The sequence below is a fragment of the Brassica oleracea genome, chromosome C1 (genome assembly GCF_000695525.1).
Source record: "Brassica oleracea var. oleracea cultivar TO1000 chromosome C1, BOL, whole genome shotgun sequence".
Lineage (NCBI taxonomy): Eukaryota > Viridiplantae > Streptophyta > Magnoliopsida > Brassicales > Brassicaceae > Brassica > Brassica oleracea.
The window spans coordinates 24,486,540-24,503,402 of NC_027748.1; the positions used below are offsets into that span (position 1 = coordinate 24,486,540).

The 16,863-nt window shown below is 38.9% G+C and overlaps 1 protein-coding gene across 3 annotated transcripts; it reads right to left on the reverse strand.

The window, feature by feature from the left end:
• Window positions 1-1,074: 1,074 nt before the first annotated feature.
• LOC106311794 lies at window positions 1,075-15,430 on the reverse strand. 3 transcript variants are annotated; one of them, XM_013749106.1, is made up of 37 exons: window positions 15,219-15,430; window positions 15,019-15,070; window positions 14,836-14,929; window positions 12,580-14,765; window positions 11,935-12,049; window positions 10,591-11,364; window positions 10,259-10,508; window positions 9,719-10,185; window positions 9,476-9,599; window positions 9,271-9,395; window positions 8,495-9,126; window positions 8,259-8,376; window positions 8,069-8,185; window positions 7,865-7,959; window positions 7,429-7,649; window positions 7,279-7,334; window positions 6,969-7,182; window positions 6,301-6,720; window positions 5,952-6,229; window positions 5,791-5,876; window positions 5,632-5,718; window positions 5,289-5,553; window positions 4,796-5,191; window positions 4,610-4,706; window positions 4,184-4,503; window positions 3,940-4,056; window positions 3,688-3,855; window positions 3,363-3,488; window positions 3,181-3,270; window positions 2,965-3,071; window positions 2,728-2,876; window positions 2,550-2,632; window positions 2,370-2,465; window positions 2,147-2,269; window positions 1,855-1,938; window positions 1,607-1,747; window positions 1,075-1,522 (listed from the first exon to the last, which is right to left on the reverse strand). In XM_013749106.1, exons 3-37 carry the CDS (start codon window positions 14,899-14,901, stop codon window positions 1,169-1,171), a joined length of 9,147 nt encoding a protein of 3,048 aa, XP_013604560.1. In that variant the 5' UTR covers window positions 14,902-14,929; window positions 15,019-15,070; window positions 15,219-15,430; the 3' UTR covers window positions 1,075-1,168. The 3 variants fall into 3 exon arrangements, with proteins under 3 accessions (XP_013604560.1, XP_013604552.1, XP_013604545.1); XM_013749098.1 differs by having other exon boundaries at window positions 7,429-7,571; window positions 15,019-15,430; XM_013749091.1 differs by having other exon boundaries at window positions 15,019-15,430.
• Between the last annotated feature and the right edge of the window lie 1,433 nt (window positions 15,431-16,863).

Here is a 16,863-nt window from a genome sequence, read left to right on the forward strand (position 1 = left end):
AAACAAAATAAACAACCAAAACTGAACTGATTTTATTGATGAAATGGACTACATATTTATAGTGTTTTGTAGATCTAGGAATTAAATGAAAAAGTAGATCTAGATCTAGATCTAGTCTTTAATACGAAAATAAAGAGATAAGACTAGACAAGGTGACTGTTCGGCTTCTGTCCAGATTCGTTGTATCCTGAAGCCTGAACCGCGGTAAGGAGAACGACGGATGTGGGACTGTCCGTATGAACCACCATGTCCGGATCATGAACCAGACTGGACCAAGTGCGTCCTATGTCTTCAGAAAGGTGAAAGATCCTTGCCTTAGTGAGATTTGGCTGATCAAAGTGCATGAACTGATCAAAAGGGTCGATCAGTCCATCAGTACGGTCGCCGGTACGTGCAGTATGAGCCAATCAAGCCAAAAGAGAGAAGTCTCGATCATTTTGTGAAACCTCATGATCCAAGTCAATTCTGGCATGATCTTTCTCAAGGCTGGCATGATCTTTCTCAAGTCTGGCATGATCCAAGTCAAGTCTGGTACGGTGAAAAACATGAACCTCGGTTGAAATATTCAGAACGTCCTGAACTCCATGCTGAACTGGTTCCATGTAATGATCCGTGGACTGCGGCACATCATAACTGAGACAGAGAGACTCAAGAGTCGCAGATCAAACGGCGGGAAAAGACCCCGAAGATAGCCGGCGAATACGGTGCTTAGGAAGTCACCGCCTCCCGGAAACAGAAGCCGACGAAGCCAGCGCTAAAAGAGCCACCGCTTCTCAGAGTCGAAAACCCAACGGACTGGGTATAAAACGGTTTTCGACGGACTGGGTACAAGCCGGAAAGGAAACCGGCGTAAGATTTCATCTCATCACTATCTTCTGTGAAAGATTAAAGAGAGAGAACAGAGGAAGGAGAGAGAAACCTTATTACAAAGAGTTACTTATGTCCTCTCGGTTGAAAGTTACTCGTGGAATTTGTAAATTTATAGCTATCGTTTTTCTTGTGTGGAGAAGATAAAAAAGAAACATCAAACTAGACAGATGCAACTAGAAGAATGATGTGGCATATTTCTTACTCTAATTTTGAACATTATTACTCTTTTATTATGTAAAGAGCATTATTACTTTTACACTGTAAGGATATAATATTTACTGAGGAAGCCATTATTATATTATTGGTCATTGCTTTTGTCAAGAAAACTTAACAGAAACCCACTTACAATCCGACGAGCTATTGGATTAGGAATCTGTCTACACAGACGTCCGTCGATGTAAGCTACGATGCCTGAAGCTACGAACTGACCAATACCAGCTTTCCACCTAAACTTCATCTTCTTTTTCTCTTTGTCATCAAGTACCGGTACTATTGCAGTACTGGGACCAGTGTCACTAGCCTCTGCTTCTTCTTCTTTCTTTGGCCTACGACCGGATATGAACTTAGTGGCTTGCTGTCTAAGCATGCGAATCGCAAAGCTTACGAAGAGATGTTCACATAATGTCATCACTGTTGGCCCGATCTTCCATTCCTGATCATAGCAAATGTTCATATATTACTCAAGAGATCCATCAAACAATCAAAGGAAAGAGTACAAAGGGATATGAGTTTAAACCTTATCTCCATGGAGACGGCGGCGAAGACGAGAGCTTGAAGGATCTCCTTTGAGCAAACCCCTGCTTTCCAGAAAATCTTTGACTCGGTCTATCATCTCATCTATCAGAGAGTTGCTCGGTGGCAGGTTTTTCAGGAAAACCTATAAGTGAGTGTATATATATATATATATATATATATATATATATGTTTGGTCAGTCAGGAAAATAGCATCATGGCAAAGCAAAATCTAAGTTCTTGAAATTTTACCTGATCATCAATGACTTTGACTCTGAGATACTCCTGTCTATACATTGTATCCAGCATAGCTTGAAGGTATCCTTCGATGTATAACTGCAATGAGTGAATATGACCATGAGCATACATACTAACTAAGTCTCGCAAGAATGTGTGACAACGATTCTAAATATTTTTAAGAACTTAGTAGATATGACGAGAAGCTTATTCTCTCTAAGTTTTACATGTTCAGGAATCCGTGTAATCCTTCTATTATAAAAACGTTAGTCCCAAGTGGTATAAGATAAAGGCCGTGAGACATCACCTCATCAATACCGGGACTACGATCAAGCTTGATTGTTCTATCAGGTCCACCTTCCATCAAAGCTGTTCCTATCACCGAAGGTTCCATCGCTAATTTTAGGACTCCATGGTGGAAACCGCTAACCTGGGAGAAGATAGAAAAAGAGATGATTAAAAAAACGACTCTATTGCTAATGGAACTTCAGCCTAACTGATCATCAGTATGAAAGGAGAAAAGTCCTCACCAGTCCATCAAGCCCTTTCATTTCTGCACCCCTCAGAATAGAGTTTGAGATTTCAGTAAGAGCAGCGAAGACGACATTCGATCCTGCTGTTCTTAGCTGCGACATGGTAGTTTCATAAGAAATTTAATGGAAGAAATAAACTGGGAAGTTCATGATCTATATATATTATATGGTACGTACAGTTTTCCCAAGATCACCAAAGTAACGTCTTGTCCCTGACAATCCTTTGTTATCAATAAATTTGCTGAGGAGTTTGAAGGTGCCTACAACAGATATAAGCAAAGTATATTTACACCTTAAATGATGCATATAGAAGCCAAAGATGAAGGTACTGATACCAGAGATGCTCATATCTTACCCACTGTCAAACCAGGGACGTTCACCAAGCCTCGAGAAGGATCAAAAAAGGCATCAAGAGAGGAAGATGCAAAATCATCAAACATGGATGCGAAAGCTGGCGGAAGTAATGGACTGCCTTTTGCAATGTAGATTGCTCTCATTGCATACCTAAATAGCAGTTATCCAAGTTAATAGTATCTGAAAACAGAGGGAAGTGTACTTAGGAACTTTTTAACATACTAGCAAAGGATTATACCATGAGTAATGTTTTACACATCGGAGAACTAGCTCGCGAACCGTTATCAATGCATGAGTGACCAGTACACCATTTAGCTCGACAACCATGTTTTTTATCTGTGGAACCTACAGAAAACAAAGTGCCGGACACGCATTAGCTCATAAAAAATGATTTACACGTGAACACACGCAAAAAGGAAAAATAAAAAGAGATGAAATTTTTTGATGCACATACCTTAACAACACTATGCAGCAATGACCTCAGAGTTTCTTGAGCGGAATTATAGCTCGAGTATGAACTCCCAGGAACAAAATTAGCAATTATCTAATCGAAAAGATGAGAAACGGATGTAGTATTTTTAAACACAGTATACAATAATTGAAAAGAAGACGGTTAGAACAACTGTTAGAACAAACCTTTATTGGGTGAATTTCAAAATTGTCAAAATAATATTGACTACTTTGCGTATTTGTACTGAGAGACGATCTCCAAAATGGCACAACTCTCATCAAAGTCTCTTCGTCTAGGTTCAAATTGACTGGCTGCACATAACACATTCAGAATATAAAAATCCAACAGCACAAGCAGGAAATGTTTGGATCGAATTGCTCTAAAATAGTCAATACTTGAAGAGTCAGAAGTTGACTCTAGCTGTCTATTTTCTACTCATTGATTTAGACAGTGTGGGGAGAAAAAGGTAAGGTGAAATTCGAAGGGAGTGACACAGTAACCGCCTAATACCTGCAAAACTATTGAGGCGTGCTTGACTTGTGTGACGCTGGATCCGCTCGATGCTAGAACAAATACACATTTGAATAGACAACCATTTCCGTCACTGGAATCTGAATGATGCTGACGAAGCATGGCTGCAAAGGGTGCCCCTACCCATTTGTGATCAACATTCAGAGCCTGCAGTATCCAAAGACAAAAGCCGTGTTTTATTTCTGCAACCAGAAAACCACGCCAACCTATTTGCACTTCATAAAAGTATACCTCTATACATAGTTGGTTAAATTTCTGTTGGTCAGTAAACATGGATTGTAGACCAAAATTATCTAGCCTTGCCACTAGGATCGGAGAATATGACAGGACAGTTTTCTCCTCTGTATTCTGCATAAACATTTGAACACAGAATCAAGTATATGAGGCAAAGGAGGTCGACAAAAACTAATGCAGGAATAGCTACATAATACAGATATGATGGTGCAAAAGAGAGAGAGATAGAAGACCAACTTACTTGCTTCACTTTTTCAAGTATCTGAATTCCTAAATGGGTTATACGGAATTGAACTTTTGAACGTGAACGGAATACTGAGTCTCCCTTATGGCTTTTTGAAACTTCACAAATGCGAATGACTCGAGTCAGACCATCTGCATATACTTCATATCCGACCTTTACCATCGGCATGCTACTCAATTGCTCGTAGGCCGTTTTGTGATCTTTGGCTTTCTTTTCCAACATTAAGTGGGAGGCTATGCTTCTGTGTTGAGTTGCCTTGAAAAGCGGTTTCCATGGACGAACCTTATCTAAGCTGACTTCACGCAGAGGTATCATGCCTGAAAAAAAAATCAGCTTTTTGGTCAATCAAAAATACATATGACTGAACATGGAATATACTGCCAATTTTAAGACGTTATGGAAGCTAATAACGTGTACTATTACCATCTACTATAACTACAAGCTTGTGAGGAAGGGTCATATCATCCCATGCATAATCAGCACCATTTCCGGGTCCAAGTACTTCAATCTCTGATGAATCCTGCAATTCAGCAACGGACACTGATTGATGTACATCCATTTTAAAAAAGACACATAGGTAGCGATGACGTTAATTAGGATGTGACCAACCTTTTGGTAGTAAGTGAGAGATGCAGACAAGAAATTCTCAATTCGATATGGTGGTGGGGTATTTGGTGGTTTTTGGAAGCGCACAGCAAGAGTTGATCCTTCTTCAGTAACATTTACAGTTGCGAATTCAATTGCGCCTCTGCCTGTTTCAGCTGACTGCTTTCTGAACTTGAGGAAAAAACATCCAATTGATGTGATGCATAGTGGGCCTGACCAACTCCAATCTGCCTTGGTCAACCGGAACTGAATGAATGTCAAAGGATTAGCATTGTCACTTCCGTGCTTTCTGATAAAATTTTCGAACAGATGACGTTCTTTTCTCAGTGTAGTTTCCTCCTGCAATCGTAAGGCTGCTCTCTGCTTACTTTTGATGGTGATTATGCCTACAGAGTCATCCTTCCAAGAAAACCAAAAGTGATAGAAAGACAAGTAAATAAATCATGTTCCCGAGATGAAAGCCAAAAATATATATAAAAGGGGACACAACAAGAACCTGAAAATAGCGTTGGCGGATGTTGATGGTCTCCTCCGATTCATTGATTACAAGATGTCTCGGAACAAAAGTCACAATCCGCGATGGAACAAACATCTTACTTGAGATTGATTTAACTGACAACCCAAACCTTGTTATATATCGAACTCCAGAGTCATCTTTTGTTCCCAAACTAATTTCTGTAAGTCCTGATAAAGCATCCAAATCCAACACTGCTTCAGTTGCCCCATGACCATCAGCCAATATAACCTTAACCTTGCGAGATCTGGCCAAACAAGGTGTTGAAGTAGTTTATAAAATGATATCGGGTAAAATGACTATATGCTGAGCACGGATAGCCTACCTTACAAACCACGACCCCTCTGTCTTTTTGGGCAAATACAATCCAAACTCAGGGGGTACAATATGATCAAGTTTCTCCAAATCTTCCCTGCATTTTTTTACTTTAAATGTAAATAGCCATCACCAGGTAAAAAGATATCTTCTTTTAGATTTCATGTACCCGGATAGAGGCTTTTGATCAGGGGGGTAGAAAAACAAGGTGCAATCTGAGTCGTTTTTAAGAATGTACGGCGTGAAAACGGCTGCCTGCACCAACCAGAAAGATATATTTTAAAGTAAAAGCAATCAGGATGGAAACATAATTCAAGATAAAATCATGACCTCCAGTACGCCTCTTTTTCCTAACGACAATCTCAAGGAAGCAAAGTATTTCCCACCAGCAAAATCAAGACCAACATCCAAAGATTCTGCATCATTTTTCTGTTTCTGTAACTTCTTAACCCACTGACCACTGTTGACTGGTTTGCAGCTCGTTTGGGTAGCAGTGAGAGTAACTCTAAAGTATATCATGTCAGGATTAGCATAGAAATCCATTGTTTTCCCGCTCTGTACTGTCGCATGCTTGCCAATGCTGTGCTTCTCCATCGACGTTAACTGATCTGCGAGCAAGATAGCAATGTTAGATGCAGAAATATAGGTTCCCTAAGAAGCGCATACTTTTCTGCAGTACCAGTCTCTGTCAAAAAAATGGCTGCTTCGGAGGACAGGAAGTTGGACACCTGCACGGTGGGCAAAAGAAAAATTTCCTTCTGCTCTCGCAATGCAATACATGCATTCCGTCTCCCAAACACATCAGAAGATGCATCAGGCCGTATAATAGATACTTCCCTCCCAATGCTGTGGATCAGAAAATGCACCTTGTGGACAGACTGATTTTCAGATGTGACAGAGCAATATGTAGTAGTCAAGGAGACGTTCACTGATTTGATAGCTAAAGCCCTTTTAACTCCATAACTTAATTTATCAAAAATTCCTGTTAGGCGTACCGCCTTCCCTCCTTCTAGCTCTTCAGACCATTCACTTGCCAGTGACTTCTCACTCTCAGAAACTTTTTCCAGAGATTTAGGTCTGAACGAGAGTGAAAAATTACCTGCCATTTAGTTTATGAAACCAATCAGGATGCCACTAATAGCAATCAGTGTGGTTAATCATCAGGTCTTATAAGAGAAACTAGACAATTGATATCACCTGCATAACTAAAAGCAGAGAATTATAGAGAAACGAAGAAAAGCAAATTAATGGGAAACCTAGTTGCATAAGCTATAGTGATGAGCGGACATTTCAACCTTACTTAAAAGTTCAAGTTATGAATATTGTATAAACAAACAAAAATCCTACCAACAGCTAAAGATGTCAATGCCTTCTTCAGATCTCCCGATAAGCTTATGGCGTTAAATGCTGCCACTGAATCATCAATTGAACCACCAGGCTTCAGAGGTACAGAAGCAAAAACATCTTTCTTCTGCTTAGATCGTTGGAAACGTATCTCCATCGGAAGACTAGTTTCATTATGAATCCTTGTCAAAGGAGAAACTGAGATCGATAAACCATCCTACAGGTAGTAGTCAAATACAAAAAAAATAAAGGAAAACTGCAGTAATTATTAAATCATTTTATAGAAAACCTTGGGAATCAGCTTTAGACATACCTCAAATCCCTTCTTAACATCAACAACAATAAACGGTCCAGGATGACTCCTTGAATCTATAAAACATATATAATGTTCAGCAGTTGCTGCAACGTACGCTTATTCAGGTGGGAAACCATGAACATATAGGTGTGAGAAGCATCAAAGTACCTTGGAGTGATACCATCCTAGTTCTCCAGGCTAGTGTTCTGGCTTCTAACAAAGAAACGTTGATAGAAGAAGTTACGAAATTTCCAGAAGATAGCTGGACCGCAGCCACTGGAGGAGTTTCTGATTGATGGTTCATTGAATGCCTTTGAAAGATATTACATACAATTAGGGATCTGCCATCCACTTTGTTATCTAAAAGCAGAAGTGGACGTGTTTCTCCACTTTCAGTTAGTTCAAAAAGATTAATTTAGTACTTTTCTTCTGCGCCTTATGTGTAAAAAGAAGTATGCACTACACTAATCAGAAAACTGGGAAAAGTTATTTCAGCAATCTAGTTAAGAGAATGCCAAACACTGTCCGCTCTCACTACAAAGCATAAACACATGCATCTTACTGTTTCAGAATAAAATAAAGCATTCAGGGACCAAGTAGTTACCGCAGAAAAATCGAAGCAGTTTGCTTTCTACCAACTGTGGCAGTCTGTTTCTCATTGAAACGGCATGTGAGGTCAAGGCCAGAAAGGTTTTCTATCTGAAAAAAGATGAATTCTTTTCATGGTTCCTCTACATAACAGGTGTAATCAAGGAAAAAAACCACAAAAACTACAAAAGCAGTGGACTGTAATCAGGGAAAGGATAACCTTGCAACAATTGGAAAGAATAACGGAGGTTTTCACAGAAAATGGACCAGCAACCTCCAGTTTCCCAAGCATAAAAAGGAGCATATCCAATGACAGCTCGGTTACAAAGACTTCCAACTGCAAATGCGAGGGTAAAAATATATAACGAATTATATAGCTCCAAAACTTCATGGAAACAGTATTTGAGAACCTTTCCAATTCTGCAGTAAACATGGCTAGGTACTTTGTGAATAGTATTTTCAAGATCCTGGGTCTGAAAAGTTGAACGGTAGAAAGCACTAACTTCAACTGGATGTATAAATTCCCGCCTATTCCAGAAGAAAAGAAAAACCATTGACCATTGCTCAAGGAAATTCTACATAGGCGAGGAAGATGCATAAAACAGAAATACGTATCTTAAGAGATCAGGGAAAGAGAAGTTCTCACCATTGGTTTGTCTGAGCATCAAAATACAGCACTAAAACGTTTGATGTGCTCATAACCCTGACTTTACAAGATAGGATTTGTAAAGTTAGCTGAGACATATTGATTGAACCACGAAACAGGGGAAATCTGTCCCTTGTTTCTGAAAGTTCATGAACAATGGTCAGAGATACGGCGTCAACTGTAACGGTAATAGAAGGGGGAGAAGAGTTCATCACAGATTGCGTTTCAGAATCATTGATCTCAGGAGGTACCACTGATGTAATATTACGAGTCGCCAAACTTTCACGAAACACTTTAAACTTGAATGGATTTCCTGGCTTCCGGACAAATTCTGGAACACCATCGACAAATGCAACAGCTGAATCACCCTTCTTGTTGACGAGGTAAAATGAATCTTTCACCAATTTACGGTATGTCTCCCAGTCGATGTCACCCTTATAATTTTGGGATTCACCAACAGAAGCCTGAAAGAGTGTTGGTGCATTGTCATAAAGTCCGGAGACGTTAACAATATCTGACCTTGAATGATAGTTTAACCGTAATGGCTCTCCTTTACTGTTTTTGGCATACAAAGATGTCAAGGAGAACCATAAGACGGATGAATTCCATCCTTGATGGCGGTGGTAGGTGACCTGCACATGAATTCAAAATTTCTAGGGGATATTATCTCACTGAAAAAAGACAGGGAAACAAATAAAAAGGCCTGATTTTATTCTAAAAAACAAAGAATGCTAATTATTCCACGTCTTCTTGTTCTCAAATTATAATGTACATACCCTGAAAAGAGCTCTTTCTCCGACTAGAGAATAATGAAGGGTACCAGCCACAACACACTTGTCACCCCTATCTTCCACTGTGAAGAACATATGTTGGTGTATATCTTGAATAGCAACAATCGCTCCTAAACATTTATAAATTTTCCATTAGGAGAATGAACCCAGTTTTTTTATGAATGGCTCAAACATTAATATACCTACTTACCATCAGGAACTACAGACTCAAAACTTCTTTCAGGTTCACTATTGAATGAAGGCCTTTCTAAAGAAGCTGGAGTATTTTCTCCTCCAGGTAACGCAGAAAAGGATGAAAGCATTGAAAGGACCATCTGATGTACCAACACATGCATGATAGGCCAACAAACAGGTGTATTAGTACATAAGGAATAATTCAGAACTGTTTACATATGTATTCCAAATCTGATAAATATATCACTAAGAATGATACCTGCAATTCTGACAGAGAAATGGTTATATCAAATCCTAGAACAGAACAACCGCCTTCCCAGGCCTGGCTAAACTGGTGACCGGTAATTTCTCGCTTCTTAACAGATGCAGAGACACGTAGGTCTTCCAAAATATAGTTTTTATACCGAGAGTGAAACTCTTCCTCTAAATTGCTGTTCATAGAAGATTCTCTAAGACCATTAAAATCTCCTGAAACACTTGTGCTATCACCTGAACTGATTACATCCCTTTGCTGAAATGATGTTTCAAGAGGAGCACCAGATATAAAAGAAGATTCACTAAATGCTGGAGAAGAAATTTGTGTAATATTTATGTCCCTTTCCACGCTCTCAAGAATCTTAGAAAGAACTGACAGGCGAGAAACTTCACAAAGAAACTTTTGTTCTCTGCCTGTTGAATCAAGGGAACTGTGCAGAGTGATCTCCAGAACAATTTCCCTTATACCTCCTGCAAAATCAAGAAATTGTCATTTCTTTGGAAATTTAGTATAAAATAAGTGGATAAAGATAGTACAACTTACCATATTCATCAACACAGACAAAACCCAGAGTAAACTGGGTGACATCTATAGAAAACGCCTCCACGAGGTACCGATTTGCTTGTTGAGAAGGAATATTAACTTCACTGCCACCTGTATCAGCTTTTACTTGCTCAAAATCTAGTGCAGAAGATTGAATCACTGACATCTTACTTGAAATGAAATGAAGGTACGCGGAAAAACCATGAATTAACCCTATCAAGGCCTCTGGTTCAAGGACAAAAAGACCACCCTGCCAACAACATGGCAAGTTACTTCATGCACCATATAGAGGTAGTCATATGTAAATAAAGCGAGCAATGTTTAATATTTACCTTGACTCTACAGAAAACTAACTCAAAATTTCTCCCAATAGAGACCGATGTTACGAAGTTACTTGACCGACGAATTTCAACCAAGACATGTTTTGTTGAGCACCTCGCCACAAGTAAGTTAGTCAATGCTAAATCGATGTGTATCCAACGGGTTGAATTGGACAGTGCAGAGTCTGAAGCAGAATCCAACTGGTCCACTTCTCTTTCAGCCTGAACTCTATTTGTAGTAGGTTCATTTTCTGTTGGTGCGTTTCCTGGAGAATCATCAGCCATACGACAGGCGACCCCTCGAGCTGATCGGCTTGAGAAATCCATACACACACTCAATATGCAGCTAGAAAGACATGCTTCAAACAAGATATCATGTGACCTGACAGGTGAAGATTCTATGATAAAGTTGCCAGAACTCTTCCATATATTATCCCTATATCTGAAGAGTGTAGATTGGAGCTCACAAAAATCAAGATTGACCAAAAACCCCTGTTCTTCACAAGATAGTTCAGCGCATGCTTCCTGGACAGAAGACCAGATTATCGAATCTGCTAGCTCCGTTGGCTTCTCAAATTTTTCTGTTACAGGAACATCAAATATCACATCTAGAGCCCTCACCTTAATGCTCGCTTTCACTGCAAAAAGAGTTTTGCAAAAAGTCTTCTCGATCTCATGTTCCACATGCACTGCGTCAGACCTGAGATACCCTTGTCCCAGTGAATGACCCGCAGAGCTAGAGCCGCTCAAACCACGGGATAGCCCAGAAACTAAGCTCAGAAGCATCTGGTAAAAACAACAAAACTTACTTGCATGCACTTTTTAACAATCTAAAAGGTAAAGTAAGATCTTGAAGCTATTCAGATGGTAAGCTCGGAATTTTACACCGAACAAGTACAAGGACAGGCATTTAGATTGAGGAACTCAAAAGTATTTGAGCATCATGTCCAAGCTATAAAAGCCTAAAAGGATCTTTTCTGACAGAACGCCGAACCACAAAGAAAATCCGCATCCTGTCTTTCATTATATATAAAGTTTCTTTAGGCCTCTTTATAATATCTCTTACCAATATCCAGAAATTAATAACTTGGGTTAGAACTTAGAAGAGTACATTACTAAAAAGCGCTTTTATCAAATTATACTACTGACAAAGATTAACCCCATGGGCTATGGCATTAAGTAAGCACGGACAGAAGGCACACGTTTAAAAAGGGATATGATAATAATGCTTCCAAGCATCTGAGCCTTATATGCTACCAAAACAAATACAAACTCCTGCGGTAGGAAACTAATTTTCTATATATTTTGCAGATTAAAGACGTGAAAAGTAAAAACTTCCAAGAAAGCCTCTCTTACCTGAAAGTAAGCACTTAGGTCATCTGCTTTTGATACAATAGTCAGTCCCAGCACCAACACATCCAAACCAGTTGAGAAATGGATAATAGCTTCGCTAAAGGAATAAACATGCTCTCTGCAATACATTGCAGTTCTCTCAGATTCAGATGGAATTGCATAATGTAAATGATGCCTGCTACCAATTTACAATGCTTGATTGCATAATGAAGTCATGTTATATGATAAGAGATTCTGAGCAGGAAAATAAAATATATCACATAAAAGGATATAAATACAAAAACTCATGGAAAGAGGAAACGGATAATTAGCTGCCACATAGAGCAAGATAACCCGGGGTAAGACCCTCTTTTCTTTGATATAGCATCACCGAGATTGAAATATCTTATGGACATACACTCACTAGTTCAATGAAGCACCTAAGCTCAGTCCTATAATTTGGGGATGATATGCAACTTAGTACCAATCTTCAGCGCTAAATGACGTTATTAAACAAATCTCATATGACATGACAAGTAAAACATGTATCAAGCAAGAAGATAAAAACAATGTTTAGCTTACTCTAGCAGATATGTAGCAATAAAAGGAAAAAAAAAGTTTATCAATGACTAAAAGAGAGTAATTTGATATAAGAAGAACCCCACACACCTTAAGGATGAAAAGCAGATAGTTACGGGTCTCAATACAAAAAATTGTCTCCACTTCTTCTCTGCCATTTTGCAGAAAGAACAATCAAAACCAGAAAACCCTAGGTGTGAGGACAGAGAATTCCGTCCCTGAGAAACATATTTTCCAGAACTTGGAATCAAAGTATCACTTAGCCCCAGCTCCTGAAGCGAAGGCCTATCTGATCTTGTGCTGTCAGGCCCTTGAAACATCGGCATCACGTCAGATTTTGAAGTCGGCCAGACCACAAACTCAAGATCATGGATATCAAATAAAAGAAGATCTTTCTGCCCAGTTAAACAATCCACTTCTTCAGCCTTCTCCACCAGCAATTTGACCTGTGGACCACCAACAATTATGCCAACCTGAATCTGTCTCTCTGGATGAACTTTATGCAAAGACAGTTCAATAATTCTTCTATAGATCCCATATTCGTCAGAACTAGCCATTTCAGGATTAACACCACCAGTAATTCCGTCTACAAATAAGCTTTGACACTGTTGTGTCTGCCAAATTAGCAGAGCCATTGAAAACAACGATGGATAATCTAAAACAATATCGAACTTCCCCAGCAACATGCCGCATTTCCAGATTCCAAAATCTTGGTTACCAGCATCCTCATATGCCAAGCAGCTTTTAGTATCAACGAGTACACAAGGGTTATCAGAAACTTTGAAAGTACTTCTATCCAACTTCAAGCATTTGATGTTCCAGTTCGACCACATTTCTCTCAGAAGATTTTGCAGATGCAGAATGCCTTCCTGTCGATCATTGCTATTATTGTTATCTGTTTTGGAAAGTAGGATTGGCTGTGCTGGGTCCATCTCTAGGATAGTTTTCACATCTTCACGCATATGCTTCTTATTTCTTTCCGTAGAAGTACTGGGATCTTTTGTAGATCTCATGAAACGACTGGTTTTTATAAAACTAGAAGACTCAATCTTCAGTTTCCCACAGGAAGCAGACGACCACTGATTAAGACAGTCAGCAGTATGCATTACCAAAAACTCATCAACTGAAAGGCAAAGAATGACAACATTTGAGTCCAAGTGTTCAGCACTATCTTTTGATGACATCGAACCTGAAATCATTTTCTCTGGATAAAATGTGATAGAAAGTCTCCCAAGATTGACAACTGCATGAAACTCAAGAGATACCCGCTCGGAATCATCTTCGTTGTTCCCATCAGTTTGTAGTTCTTGGGTCGACAATTTCTTTAACGAGAGAAAGCAGGCTATAGACCAGAATGCTCTACTAATAAGTCTCCAGATATAAGCTAAACCCCAGGTGATCTGACACAAAAAACTGAAGTGGCCATATAAGGAAGTTTCTTCATAATCATCATTAGCATTCTGAGAATTCAGGCAAGTTCTGTATCGGGCTACTCTCCGCGCCCGTGCGATTGCTTCAGCAGGGAGCTCTTTCTCAATATCACATATCATATCCCATTTACGTCTTGCAGCCACAAACTGCCTTTTGTTTTCTGAAACTTTCCAGAGTGATGATTTTTCTGGCATTTTCCTAGAGTACCCAGCTAAAGATAACAAATACTCATAAGCATTCACGTATCGCATCCAGAGGATAACAGCACTAACTAAATTCTGGAACGAGCTAGTGTGAGGCGAGATCATCAAGCCACTTCTGCGAGCAGCTACTTTCCAAAGATAACGCCCACTTCTGACAGAATTGCCATCTTTGGATGATAACTTCGACAATCCCATTAAAACCGGAAGATCGGTGGGTCTAAACGAGAAGCTTAACTCTGGAACACGGACGATCAGATCAGTAATTTGAAGATTATGCAGCGTAATCAGAACAACAAGACTGTCAAATGCACAAAGGTCACAGGTATCATTGTTCCGCTTGTATGCAATCTTGAAACCGTGGCCACTCAGTGTCAAGGAACTACGGCTCAAAGGGAATAAAACTGCAGCAGCTGAAGTCCTCAATAAACTAAGGTTCCCAGAATCCTCAGAATCACTCCTCAGCTCGTTGATTTCAAGAACACAACCCAAGTCATTCAAACCCGGGAAACAGACTTGAACATTAATACCATGTATCTGAATACGGAAGTGCCTGAGAGCAAGATTCGAGAAAGAAGTCTTCAGCTTACTTCTATGAGAAGTGCCGTCCAGCATTCTTCCCAAGATTTCATGTAAGAAGCATCCCTGCAAACCACATACAATAGTTACAATTACACCAATCCCAAGAATCAAGAACTGGGGAAAAAGCAAGTACCTCGGGATCAATAGACGACAGAAGTTTCTTTATCTCATTCGCTACAGTCTCACGTGACGCTTGCATCCTACCTGAGCTTCCTTCCTCCGTCCCTCTACACGCAGAACCGATAAACCCTAATCAGCTATAGACATTGAAACCAAACTAGACGAAATCAACAATTGAGCCACGGAATCAAGTTACCTAGCCGTCAATTTGACATGTACACCGCGAATTTCGATCTGAATTGCCGGACCTGACCACACGGAGAAGCGAATAAACAGGTAGTCGACGGTAAAGCCTTCGAATGAGAAACTAGATCCATCGAGGAGCTGATTAAGCTGAGGGACATCGAATCGGAAGTTACTTAACGTGAGGAGAGTATCAGTAAAACCTAATTTGACCTGGAGATCAGGATCTTCCCGAGAAAAAGTTCGCAACAGAGTACGGAGTCTCCGTCGGACGAAATTGCAAAGGAACGTCATGCGACGAATTCAAGTCAAACAGATGCTGCTACTACGATTCCTCCATTGACGCGTTGGAAGATGTTCGACGAGAACCAAACGGTTGATGAGTGAAAAGATCCTCTTATCTTGCAGAGCGGGAAAGCAAGAGGACAAAGACTACGCCACGGACTCACGGGAACTAACCCTTGCAGACACGTGACGGCGATGAAGCTTCTCTTTGCCGTTTTCGTCCTAGGCAATAGGACTACATGTAGTTTTCAGAAGTTACTAATTATGCCATTTACTCTTTTTTTTTTTTTCGAGCAACACAATAATAATATGCTACTAATTTTATTAAGGGCTTATTGGCGAGATAGCCATGAGTGTCAAATTAAGTAAATAGCCATGATTTTGACATAATTAAATGTCAGGTTTTTTGCACTCAATCTAACCGGTTATAATACCCTTTCCAGCAACAAGTTTCCAGTTGAATTATCTAAAGTAAATGACTTGGTTGTTTTTTTGTGACTTATTAACAATCACAGAACTGTACTGAAGGCGTACATCAGATATATTTAACACATACAATGAAAGAATATGCATCGACATTAGGGAATAATATTTGTCTGTGTAACAGAACATACGTACACGTAATGGATATTTGATGTTATTGAAATTGCTATTCCATATAGATAAATAGCACAGTTCACGTATTACAGGCCAAGATATATGTGTTGTAAGTACTCAATGCTTTTCAAATGATAACCTCTGGAAACATGGTTATAAGAGAGTAATCCATTGTATTTTATATAGAAATGAACTTTTTATATTTCGAACATTACAATGATGAAGAACGATAATGCATTCGGTACAGATTATGCAATTTCATTTCTAGTAGAATAGTTTGTCAATCGATTTCATCTCAAATAGAATAGTTTGAACATATAATTTTTCATATTCTATTTCAAATAGATTATGCATAAAAGATCTCATACAGACAAGTTGTATTGACTAAACCCTAAACCCAAATATAATGGAATAGAATAAATAACACAATACATATTGGTAAAATTATAAAATGTATATAATTGCATGGAAAGAAGTTAATGATGACCCTAACCATACCATCTCACCTTTTAAATACTAAACCCTAAACTCTAATCACTAAACCCTAACCCAAATATAAACCCTAAACCCACGTATCAAAATCTAAAAAATACATAATTTTATATATGTAATATTAAATTATACAATGTAGATCATAGTATGTTTTTTACAGATTCAAAAACATGTAGCCACAGCGAGAACTTAAGAAAATTACAAACTATATTTATAAACAAAATATATCACTTTTTAGTAACCGTCAAATAGAATGGAACATGATAAAATAGTATAGTATCAAAATATATCATTTTACAAAATATGAAAATACATATTGTTTTACATTTCTATTCTATATGCATAAATAAATACATTGGTTTCGATTGTAGAGATAGAAGTGATCGCCACTGCACAAGTCTTATCTCTCACCATAAGAGTCTTTGAAACTCTACAATTCTTCGCCATCAACATAGAAAATTTCATCAACAATCTCACAATTACT

Excerpts from the sequence above, each read along its gene's own strand:
- LOC106311794 (XM_013749091.1), bottom strand. The coding sequence starts at position 15,299 with ATGACGTTCCTTTGCAATTTCGTCCGACGGAGACTCCGTACTCTGTTG. Across the intron at positions 8,186-8,258 it reads TTTACTGCAGAATTGGAAAG|TTGGAAGTCTTTGTAACCGA; the intron begins GTTCTCAAATAC and ends TCGCATTTGCAG. Across the intron at positions 2,633-2,727 it reads CGTCCCTGGTTTGACAGTGG|GCACCTTCAAACTCCTCAGC; the intron begins GTAAGATATGAG and ends TATCTGTTGTAG.